This window comes from Theropithecus gelada, chromosome 9 (genome assembly GCF_003255815.1).
Source record: "Theropithecus gelada isolate Dixy chromosome 9, Tgel_1.0, whole genome shotgun sequence".
NCBI classification, from domain to species: Eukaryota; Metazoa; Chordata; class Mammalia; order Primates; family Cercopithecidae; genus Theropithecus; species Theropithecus gelada.
Window position 1 is genome coordinate 6,391,273 of NC_037677.1, and position 12,594 is coordinate 6,403,866.

General features: G+C 41.6%; 1 protein-coding gene across 4 annotated transcripts in view; it reads right to left on the reverse strand.

Annotated features, from left to right (window-relative positions):
- Positions 1–12,594, reverse strand: part of PRKCQ (protein kinase C theta) — a 144,388-nt gene that overhangs the window by 60,719 nt on the left and 71,075 nt on the right. For all 4 annotated transcript variants that reach the window (XM_025395714.1, XM_025395715.1, XM_025395717.1 and 1 more), the window contains 3 exons: positions 5,573–5,735; positions 4,376–4,407; positions 4,192–4,277 (listed from right to left, as the gene is read on the reverse strand). In XM_025395714.1, coding sequence (XP_025251499.1) covers positions 4,192–4,277; positions 4,376–4,407; positions 5,573–5,735 — 281 coding nt within the window. The remainder of the gene's footprint in view (positions 1–4,191; positions 4,278–4,375; positions 4,408–5,572; positions 5,736–12,594) is intronic.

Below are 12,594 nucleotides of genomic sequence, written 5' to 3' on the forward strand. Positions count from 1 at the left end.
ACTCCACAGCTCCTTTGGGAAGGTGCACAGCACAGATGCCTTATTCATCAGCACAGCAGTAGATCTAACCTTCCCGCCAGGGGTACTGGTCAGCGTTGGTTCTTTAGAATGACTGTTTAGAATTGATTAAAAATTGCTCAGTACTTACTAGAGCCATTTTCAACCAAGAAAAAAATAATTTTCAGGACTCACTTATATTCCACAGTTTAAATACGAACAATTAATAGGTCAAGGTCCAGGCTGGAAGGGGACCATTTCGAATTCTGAACACAGGCCCAAATGGCTCCAGACCCCATGGCTGATAAAGACTCTATGTACACACTTTCCAGTATGAAAACCAATGAGCTACATGGGGCTGGCAAACACTTGAAAGGTGGTGAGTTAGAATTGAGATGTGCTGGACATGTGAAGTAATACACCTGGAGTTTGAAGTCTTTTGTATAAAAAAATTACTTAAAGTATCTGAATTTTCAAATGTCCATTATATGTTGAAATGATAATATCTGAACAGATTGGATGAAACAAAATATATTATTAAAATTAATTTCACCTATTGCTTTTTCTTTTCTTTAATGTGGGCTACTTGAAAATATAAAATTGCACACGTAGCCCTTATTCTGTTTATTTCTATTGGACAATACTGCTCCAGGGGTAGAGGAACAAAAGAATCCCAAAGATGATGTCCCTTTGAGTGAACAAGAACTCAGAATATCCCCGGAGAAGATAATATCACAGACATTTATTTATGTAGCTGACAGTTTCTCAAGACTTTGTGCCAGGGACTTTGTTAGCCATTGAGGTTAACAATGATTCAGACATTTGTGTTTTTTTTCTAGAAAAGCTGAAGGCATCAAGTAAAGGAAGAAGTCTGGGAAGTGAAAATTTGATTTAAACAAGCAGAAACATGGTCTGAGAGATTGTGATCTTAATTTTAGTACCAGCTCTGCCACTTACAGGTGATCAAACGTGAACGAACTACTCTAACCTCTTCGAGTCTTAGCAGAATCACCGGTTCGCACGAGTTTATCCCCTTCTGGTTCTAAATGTTAGAAGAAATTCTGCTCCGGAAAAATCCAGCCAATTCGCCTTCTCTGAACCTGCCCCTTTGTTGGAGAAAATGACACTCCTGAGAAGGCTGACTCCATCAAGTTCAAACAGACTTTCAGCTCTGCTCCACAGTCTGGCTTTTCACAAGTCACCTTGCTTTCTCTAAGATAATTATCTCACAGATCTTCCTTTTTCCTTGAAGGCACTTGTTGCTTTCTCTTTTCCTTCCTCCAGCCGGCAGACTCCACAGGGGACACAGGCACTCGAAGGGGAGCGCCCTTGTGTGCCCACCACCAAAGCTCCACACCTATCCCCATCAGCAACTGTCTTGCCCTACTCCCCTTCCGGTTAAACTGTGGAAGCGCCAGGGACCCGTCTCCACCAGAGCTCGGGACCTCTTTGCTTCTTGCCAACAGACTTGACTGTCTTGTTTATCTGTCTCTCCAACTTTATCCATCTATCCCTGGCCAGGGGAGCACTTTCCATCCTTGGAGTCTCATTTCCCAGCCACTGTTCTCTGTCCATCATCTCCTTCATGGTCTACCTTCTTCATAATATTAACTCACAGGTTGTTTTCATGTCATCAAGTCACCCTTCATGCAAGCCAATCAGACTAACGCCTCCAAGATGCCCCTGACATTTCTCTGATTCAAGCCTGTGAAGATCTGCATGTGGGCCTCAATTTCCTCAACACCTCAACTGCACAGTACACAACCTACCTCTTCTCCTCCTGGTTTCTGTAACTCATACACTCTGGGTGTAGGAGGAGTGTGCTCTGAGCCCAGGTTCTCAATGTCTATCTCTATCCTTTATCTTCTACCTAACATCTCATTTTAGATTCCTTTGTAGTCAGTCCTGAACCTTCTGTATTTCCTCCCTAGGCGATCTCTGCAGCAACTTTAAAATCTACCTATATGATGGTCACTGTCAGATTTATAGGGTTGGGCCCTTGTCCCAGAGGAATTCCAAGCTCATGTGAAATTGTCTATTTGATGCTTCCACTTGGATGTCCACATCTCAGACTCAACGTGTCCAAAGTGGAAAAATTCATCTCTCCTTCCAGTCTTCTTCACTCCGTCATGGCTCTCTTATCTACCACACTGCTCAGCCTCGGGCAGAAGCCAGAACCTGGGGCATCATCCTTATATCCACCTCTTTCATCTAATGTTTTGGCAAATCCAGTCATTTATAACATCAAAATCACCAGAGAACCTGCCCCCTTTGCTCCATCTCTGCTGACGTCTCACTGGTATAAACCACCAATTTCCCCGCCTGGGGGATTCCTTCTATCTTCTCTGGTTTTACTTTCATATCTCAACGCACTATTTCCACTACAGCATCCCAAAGTAGGCTTTCTACTACAAGTTGCACAAAATGCAATCACTTTTCCAGGCTCCAAAAAAACCCAGCATGACCCAGGCCTCTGTGCATTCCCCAGTGTGGGCTTCCAGTCTCAGCCCTTGCAGCTCTCACTACACTTCAGTTCCTGGAACACACTGGACTCTCCCTCAGCAGGGTCTTCCAGCCTGTAAGGAGCTTCCTTCCTCCTGCTCCTCACGTAACCAGCTCTGTCACTCTTCAGCTCTCAGTTTCAATGTTCCCTCTGCTGGGGAGATTCCCTGACCACGGAGTCTCAGCAGGCCACCTGCTTACTCTCCATCCTTGCACCTTATTTACTATCTTTGTAGCACTTAATGCAAATCGAAGCCATACATAGCTGTTTGTTTATTATCTCTTTCTCCAACTTTGCAGGACCACGTCTGTTTTGTGTTATGCTGTCATTGGAAGAGCACAGTATCTTCCAAGAATCAGATATCCAGTGAGGATTTGTGGAATGAAGAAGGAAAGGGTGGGAGAAGGAAGTCGAAAGATTTCATCATGACTTACAGAGTGGAGTAATAGACATTGGAGACTATAGGTGGCAGGATGGGAGGGAGGGAGGGTTGAAAATTACCTATTGGGTGTAGTATTCACTCTTCGGATGGTGGGTTCGCTAGAAGCCCAGATTTCCCCACTAGGTAACATATGCATAGAAGAAATCTGCACTTGTAGGCCAGGTGTGGTGGCTCATGCCTGTAATCCCAGAACTTTTGGAGGCCGAGACAGGTGAATCACTTGAGGTCAGGAGTTCGAGACCAGCTTGGCCAACATTGTGAAACCCCATCTCTACTAAAAATACAAAAATTAGCCAGGCATGGTGGTGTATGCCTGTAATCCCAGCTACTTGGGAGGCTGAGGCAGGAGAATCTCTTGATCCTGAAAGGCGGAGGTTGCAGTGAGCCAAGATCATGCCACTGCACTCCAGCCTGAGTGACAGAGTAAGATTACATCTCAAAAAAAAAAATTGAAAAAAAAAAAGAAATCTGCACTTGTACCTCCTAAATATATACAAATTTAAAACAATTTAAAATTCATAATGATAGGCTGCCCACATGCTAGCCCAGTTTCCCTCCTCCATTAGGTAAAATATAATTTGTCTTCAGATTATACCTCAAAGTTTATTCTAAAAGAAATATTTGCTTCTCAACATAACATTACCCCTTTGTTATTATCTCTGACCTTGTAAATGCCATGTTGCAGTATCTTATCATCATTTGCCTTTATTTACTCTTTTACTGTCATTTCCAGCTGGGGGTGCCACAAGGATTGTTCTCATATAATTAATCTAAACTAGGCTTTCTGGCCACTTTCTGTGCCATTTTTCTGGAAAAGTAGAGCCATGAAAATTCTTCCTGTATATAATTTGTGTATATATAGGAGGTAGAAGTGCAGATTTCCTTTTTTTTCTCTTTTTTTTTTTTTGAGATGGAGTCTCACTCTGTTGCTCAGGCTGGAGTGCAGTGGCGTGGTCTTGGTTCACTGCAACCTCCGCCTCCTGAGTTCAAGAGATTCTCCTGCCCTAGCCTTCTGAGTAGCTGGGATTACAGGCTTATGCCACCATGCCTGGCTAATTTCGAATTCACCCTCTGGTTTGGGTAACTCGATAATAATCATTATTGAAGAGGAAAGAGTTTTAGGGAGATGGATGTTCACTGATAAATGGAAGGATTCAAGTTCTGGCATTATTCAGAAGCATTCGTGGGCTGTAACATTTAACGTTTTGATAAAAATCACTGCACGTCAAAGAGGAATGTAAATACGTACCATGGTTTCTCGGCTATTGATAGCTGATCCTGTGCACTTTGCTATAACTTTATCAATACACTTCTTGTGAATTGCTGCATTGCATTCTGAAAAGGAAAAAAAAATGCAGCTTATGATCTTCATAGCCTAAGGAATAACTAAATAAAAAGAATGATGGTACTACAACCGAAACCCTCTTACTTACGTCGGCACTGGTAGCCCTGTTTGTTCAGGCCCCTGTAATAAAGCACACACTGATTTATTTCAATGTTGGTATCAACATCAGCACCAACAGCATTTAAGAGGTGAATGAGATCTCATAACCCCCTAAGATCACAGAGCAGTTTCTGATCAGTAGCCCTCTTGTATCATTTGCCGAGAGTATTAACAGAGTGTTTTTCATTTTAAGCTGCTTTTTAAAAAGTTTGATAAATAAATAAAGGAGAAGCGGCTGATTTCTTTTTTATTGTTGTATTTTCCAAACAAACGTATGGAGATTAAAACACATGAATGAAAACGCATGCATCACAGACTCTTGCATCATGGACTCTTTGTAGCACATTTCCCTGTGCTAGATTTAAAAATTCATGGCCTCGGTGAGCTCACTCCAGATGAACAAAGACATCTGTAACATTTTATTTCCTCTTTCTGAGCATCTGAGAATATTTGCAACCAACAAAGTCTCACATGTAGGGCCGATTCCTGAGTGACATCCATGATTAGAGAGAAAGGAGGTTCAGGTGATTAGACGAAAGCAGGTTGATGAAAACCCTCCAAGTCGATCTGGCATGTGGATACCCTGGTTACACGGGAGCTGTGCTTTAACAGTTTCTGCAGTAGCCTAAAGGGAAGAGTATCCCTTAATAGGCTAGGATGCTGAGAGCCAGAAACAGGAGTCATTTCAAGTCTCTACTCTGTCATAGCCTTTGCTGTGTGGTTACTGAGGCTTAAACTGATCTGTTTGATGGCTGTTAAGATACCCAAGAGCCTCATAAACATTTAAACCATTAGCTACAATGGCAAAGTGCTGCCTGTTGCAAAACGTAGCACCAGCACGGTTGGGCCATTAGGTGGGGGAAGTTTTGACTATAAAACTGGAAAACTGCTTGTAATAAACATACCTTTCACTTCTGTTCCTTCCCACTTACCCCCAGTAGCCCCCGATTGAGACAGAAACTAAAATCCCATGGGCATTTTTCCTGACTAGACCTGGCTTCCTCATGCACCTCGTCTATTGGATCACACCATTTGAACCTTCTCAGTTCCGGCGAGGTCCCTGACAACGCTGAGGTAGCACTTACTCCAGTATAACCCCATGGTGGAGCATGCCAGCCTACAGGATTAAGAAGATGCAACAAAATGCATAACCCGAAGCTTGGAGGGGGATGCCAAGTGACCGTACCAGACAAACTCGTGGCAGACAGAGCAAAATGTGGGCTGTGGGAAGAAGGTGGCGGTGAACTCGTGGCACTTGACGTGGTGGACTTTTGCCTGCTTGATGGCACCCCGGCGCTGATGCAAAGCAAAGAAGCCTTCCGTCTCAAATTCACTCATGTCCTTTGTGTCTACAGGAAGAGAAAGGGGGAGAAAGTGAAGTTCTGCAACAGGACAACTCCTATTCCATCTGGGTCAGGAGGGGAGGGAGACAGGCAAGGGATAGAGGAGAACCAGCACTGAGAACTTGCTGAAACATTCCAGGTACTCACTATGGTGGGTACCACACTAAGCATCTTTCCTTAATTCTACAACATAGATTCATCACAGGGCATATTATTAGAGGGTGAAAACAATGTTGGATTACTGGCTCAATCCTTCGCTCCTCTTTGACTGGGCTGAGCTATCCTCTTCAAGTTTCAAAACCAGAGATTAGAACTTTGAAGGTATCTATCAACCTCTCTTTGTCACTGTCAATGATGACTCAACCAGAAAAGGCAGGAAGTGGCAAAGGCTTTCCTGTCTGTAATTCTAGAGAATCACATGGTTACTGACAGCATCTTGGGAACAGTATTTCAGAGGTGCCAGGAAGCTTTACAGTCAGTTGTTGGAGACATGCTGGAGTAGACTGGGAGGAGCTGACCAGGATGTTGTGTGAGGGGAAAGGAACTTTGGGACATTGTGTCCTGGTTCCTGATGTCCACAGTGATCAGATACACCAGCTACCAACCATATTTACCGTGTGAAAAAGGCCAGAAAATTAATATCTCACTGCATTTTTTTAGTGTCTAGGTAATCCTGTGCATTACCTAGTCATCAGCATCAAGCCGTCAGATTCAATCTATTCATTTCACCCTGGGCTCATGAATATTGGTGAAAGTGCTTTAGATAGTCACTGTTTACAGTGCCCTATACCTGGATGAGATCTTTCCAAAGGGTTGAAAAACTAAGATAGTCAAATTATGAGAATGCTCATGATGCCCTTGCTGAAGCCCAGGTCCTCATGAAACACCAAATTGTAAGGCAGTCATGGTTAAACAGCACAATGGATACTTCAGCAGGTGAGGGAGAATAACACAGGGAACAGTAAAGAAATAAAAATAACCATTGCTGTTACAAAAATAATACATAAATAAATATGTGAATAAATAAATAAGGATAATGAATTTAAATTCTAGAGTTATAATTTTACAATAGCTTGAAGACTCTTAGATTACTTCTTCTATTTTGTTACAAATACAAAACATTGAGGTTTCGTTTAAATAGCAGGTTCATCATATTTCACAATGAGTTAATAATATTCAAGCTAAATTTCTTTGATTCTGGCTAAGCAGTTGGCAGTAGCCTGACAATGCGTTTGAAGCAAATGATCTTCCAAGGTACCTTAATGTCCAATCCCTAACAGTGGTTAGACTAGAAACACTGTAGGTAGACGAAGGAGGAGCTGTGTGGGTAGAAACCTCCCCCAGGAATCCAGCCACATCCCAGGACACCCTTTTGGACACAAGCCTTTTCTGTAGTGCCCACAGATCTGTTTTATGGCAACCCCAACTCCCAGACAAAAAGCATTTCCAGTAACCCTCTTAACAGTTCCACAGATGGGACATAATACTTTGCCTGATACTTTAAGAGTAGGTAATTTAGGTCCTTTTACCTGGAACTAGGCTGGAAATAATACATTCAGCTTGGTAAAGGAGAGGTTAAATTAAGGGTCACTGAGTTCATCACCTTCTTCCACAAGTTCTGGTATAAATGTCCAAATCTATTTACAACTTGTGACTAGTAGAGTAGGTCATTTGTTTATAACATGTGACTTGTTTCTATTTTGGTCCAGATGCATTAAAATAAAATAAAAAGGACAAATATACTTTTAAATGCAGGGAATGAAAGTGAATTATTCTGGGGACCCTATACAGTTTTTTACTGTAAAAATCATATATATGTTTAAATGTATAGTAAATGTATTGTATACATGTCTACACATATATGTTTATATACATACATGTCTACATGTATATAAACACATGTTTTTATAACATGTATGTTATATGTATATCGATTACATATGTTTACATATGTCTACATGTATATAAACATATGTTTTTATAAACTATAAACATATATAGTTTATATATATAATTTGTACATTAGACTATACTATAATTTTTTAAATATTAGGAATTTCTAGAAATGAATTTATACTCTGTTATTTTCTGTGATTTCCTTTATCCTCTTTTTCAAGCATTATAAAAGAGTAAATGTAAAAACAGAATTCTTTAATTCTTTTGGTATTGACTATTTATTTCTCTATTTACTGGTTTGAATGAGCTCATTGGTTTTTGCAATTTTTTTTCTTTTATACTAATGGATTCTAATCTATTTATGTGGTCTAACCTATCATTTGTTTGTAGTCAATCAAATCACAAGTTTCCTGAGCAGCTGTGAGTAAACTGCTTTGCTGGATGTGCTGAAGAAATGTATTATTCCTCACCTTGGAATAGCTAACAGTCAAGTCAGGGAGATGTGGCACAGGCACAGAACACCCAACCTTAAGAGGCAATATATGATGGTGTGGAATAGGCTCAGGGATATGGGTACCCATATTTTTTAGGAGGTAGGAAAAGAGATGGCAAAAGAGACCAAGAAGAGGCAGCTGAAAAATTAAGAGGAAAACTTGGACAACATCGCATCAGTCAAGTCGAAAAGAAATGAAATTTTCAGCATTGTATGACAGAGAGATATCAAGGAAATTGAAGGCTAAGAAACAGGTGAGAACTCATAATCCTGGAGAAAGCCATTTCAGCAGATTGGTTGAATTATAAGCCAGAGTCTTAGGGTCTAAGAATAGAAGTAGAAGGGAAGAAACAGAAACTGATAAATATAAACTACTTTTTAAAGGAGTGTGTTAGGGAAAGCAAAAAAAAAAAAACCAAAAAACAAAACTCATGGAGGTAAAAAGGTGAAAAAAAAAGAAGAGATGGTGTTCAAGATTGGGGAAGATGGATAATGCAGTATGTCTTGGGAATGAAGAAGAAACTGCAGAGAGAAGGCAGAGTCGAGGATGTCAGAGGCAAAGTGTATTGATAGAGCAGGACTGCTGGGATGAGAGGTGTGCAACCAAGAAAGGGAGCAGCTGTCTCTGAGGCAGAGGAGCAGGAGGAGAAGGTGGAAGGAAGCAGCTGCATCTTAAAGTGCAGAGACAGACAGAAGACAGGGTGTCTGCCGGGCATGGTGGCTCACACCTCTAATCCCAGCACTTTGGGAGGCCGAGGCAGGCAGATCACCTGAGGTCGGGAGTTCGAGACCAGCCTGACCAACATGGTGAAACCCTGTCTCTACTAAAAAATACAAAATTAGCTGGGCATGGTGGCACATCCTTGTAGTCCCAGATACTCAGGAGGCTGAGGCAGGAGAATCACTTGAAGTCGGGAGGCGGAGGTTGCAGTGAGCCAACGTAGTGCCATTGCACTCCAGCCTGGGTGACAAGAATAAAACTCTGTCTCAAGGAAAAAAAAAGTATATAAAATAAATTTAAAAATATAAAAAAGAAGATAGGGTCTCTACCAATCATGTTGGAGGCAAGATCAACCTCCCAGAATCAGAGGAGAGGCACCCCCAGAAACCAAGGAGGATGGGAATGGTAGGAAGAGCCATTGTGTGGGAATCAAAAGGAAACGAAGGAGATTTCTAAGTGCCAAGGTAAGTCCAGCTGAACAGTTCAACATGCATTCATTGTGTACTTCCTGCATGCCTCACCTGAAACCTGGTGCCAAAGTTAAAGGAATTAATGAGATGTATTTTGACGGTGGCTGTCCCGCAAGGAGTTAAGAGCCCAAAAGGAAAGACAATCAATGTGTCAGTACAGAGGTATTCACAGGATGCTATGGGACCATGAAAATGAGGAAACTATACCAGCTTAGGCAGGTGGAGGTAGGTGAAGGAGAGAAAGAGAGAAGTTGGACAAGAAAGGTCCTGGCAGAGATGCTTCTGTGCTGAATTCTGAAGGACAGATAACTCCTACTAATGTGTGGGAGAAGGTATGGTGGGGAAAAGCCAAAGTTGCTCTCTCTGGGTGGAAGGGAATGAGCAAAACTACAGAGCTAAGGTTCCTCAGGGTGTGGGTGGGGGTCCAGAACTAGCTGGGCATTGCCAGAGTGCAGAGGGTGAAGCAGAAATGATCAGCAGTCACTTCCAGAAGATGTGTATGTGTTAGATCAGTTTGGACACTTTCCTGCAGACAATTTGCAGATGCTGGAATGCTGCAGCAGGGGCAGAGGCGTTATGTGGTCAGATTGGAGCTTGGCATTGTTACTTCTAGGACCACCGTAGGAGAATGGATGGGATATGGCAGGAGGTAGTCAGGAAGTAATTAGATAATGAAATGGACAAAATATTGACTAGAAAACATGAACATAAATGATTGACTGATGCACTCATATGGAAGTTGAAGGAAAAGGAGGTTATAAAAATTATGTCCAGGTTTTGTGGAATGAGTTATTATATAATTAAGTATGATAGTAAGTTATAAAAGAAATAGGTTGCTCGTGAATGTGGTAAGTGTAATTTTGGATACTTAATTTGGCCCCTTAAAATGTGTAAGTACAGGAAATTTAGTTGGAGAGGTCTGCTAAGAAGCCAAACATAGAGTCTGAACCATAGGGACGTCATCTAATACCATCTGTTTGTAACACACTTAGCTGTACGACTTTTTCTAGCAAAGCCGGGGAGAATGAGAGGGGAGAATGCAAGGTTTGGAGATCAGAATATCCATGGCAAAGAGGGAACTAACGAGAGCAGAGTGCTGACAAAGGCTTATCATGGGAGCCAGGCTAGGTAGCGAGTTAATGCCAGAAGTGGGCTAACAAATGGGGTAAAAGGGAAACTGAACTAAAGGCTAGTACTTATTGGCTGGGAAGAAGGGCAGAATTGACAGGGGAGGAGGATGAGCTCTGGAAAAACAAGTTATGAGTGTGAGTCCCTGGAGGTGGAGAATTCTCAGTGATGATATATGGGTTGAAGGTTGGTTACTGAATGAATAGAGAAACATAGGAAGGTGTGAAATAGAAGGGCGGGGGGCATGAGACGACCATGGGGAATTCTGAAGTTACAAGAAAGTAATAATAGGAGAACAGAGGAAGCAGAGAAAAAATGATTCCTGCTCAAAAACTCAACGTGAGGGGATTTCAAAGAGAAAGAACAAAGTAGTCTGCTATGGAGAGCTGAGCCATTTACTTCCTGGTGAGTTAGAGGACTTGAGGCTTCCACGGAAGAGGAACACTAGAGACATGGTATTATCTCGAGTGTTATTCAAATTTGAATTCCTTATCCCCCACTCATTTTCCTCTTCTTTCCATATCTCCCACTTCTGCCACTCCTACCATTTTCCCAGTCTAGCTATTTTAAGAGATATTCTCAACACTTTTTCCCTTCATTCAACTTACATTTTTAAGGAGTAATTATTATTATTATTATTTGGAGACAGGGTCTTGTTCTGTTGCCCAGGCTGGAGTGCAGTGGCACTATCTCGGCTCACTGTATCTTTGATGTCATGGGCTCACGCGATCCTCCTGCCTCAGCGTCCCAAGTAGGTGAGACTACAGGCATGTGCCACCATACCCAGGTAATTTTTAAATTTTCTTGTAAAGATGGGGTCACTCTACACTGCCCAGGCTGGTCTCAAACTCCTGGGCTCAAGTGATCCTCCCACCTTGGCCTCCTAAAGTGTTGGGATTATAGGCATTAGCCATTGCTCCCAGCCTAATTTTTAAAGAATTACAAAGCATCTCAACTATGTACCCTTAACAGGCATTCTGTAGATATTTCATCTACTCTACCATGAAATCTTTCTGCAACAGTATTGCCTTTTAGACTATTCCTTTTATTTTATTACTGTAGCCACACTCCTAGAACAGATTTTTATCACCTCTCCATAACATAAGTGAAATTTTGTAGACCAATACTGTGTAATTCCTTAAGTAAAAGAAAGTATATTCTTCCCATTAGTTCAAAGCACAACCCAAGACTATGCACTCCTCTTGCCCTCCAATATCTGTCTCTGACTCTTCATTCTGGTTTCAGCAGGAGCCTGAGAGTCTACCTAGGCTGTTCTCCCGGCAGCCCTCACCCATGGCATATTCCTGCTCAAGCCTTCACTTTTTCCTCCTTGTAAGGCCATCCCTCTTCTTCAGAAAACTCAACTCTTCCTACCCTTTAATGCCCACACTGTGGAACTTACTGAAATGAAGGCAACATACACTGATCTCTTGGTTAATCAGTATTTGTGTGGTTTAGGTTATAATTTTATCTAATTGTCTGATCTGTACCACCTCTTCAATCTGGGTTCATGTTCCCTGAGTAGAAGAACACGTTTTGCTTTCCTGAATCCTTCAGAAGATGATTTCTTATACTAACAATGAGCGTTCTTAAAAGAAAGTGGCATCCTCTACTCTCTTCCTTGTCATTAACAAGGATTTTTCTAGTTAGGTTATTCCATAACTTTGGTTTTTAAAATTAGATTTTTTTGACATATAAAAATTTAGAGATGGAGTGTCAATTTGGATCTAGATATAAAAAGTTTTAAATATTACAAAGCTTTATTCTTAAAACATTTCCTAGGCTTTTGTCATTATTGTTTGTGGAATATCATTGTTTTTGCCCAACTGAATTTGCTCTCTCATTCTAATAAAGTATTTAAGTTCCACAGGAATAGGAGGACTGTCCATGGAATTGTTTTTCAAAGCAGGGATCTTAAAATCAATTACCAAAAATACTTGCATTCTGATGAAGGGCCCTTTTTCCCTTCCCTTCCCTTCCCTTCCCTTCCCTTCCCTTCCCTTCCCTTCCCTTCCCTGCCCTGCCCTCCCCTCCCCTCCCTTCTTTCTTTCAAAGGACGCTTTTTCTCCTTTCTTCCCTCCCTCCCCCTTGTCTCCCTCTCTTTCTTTCTCTTCCTTCCTTCCTTCCTTCCTTCCTTCCTTCCTTCCTTCCTTCCTT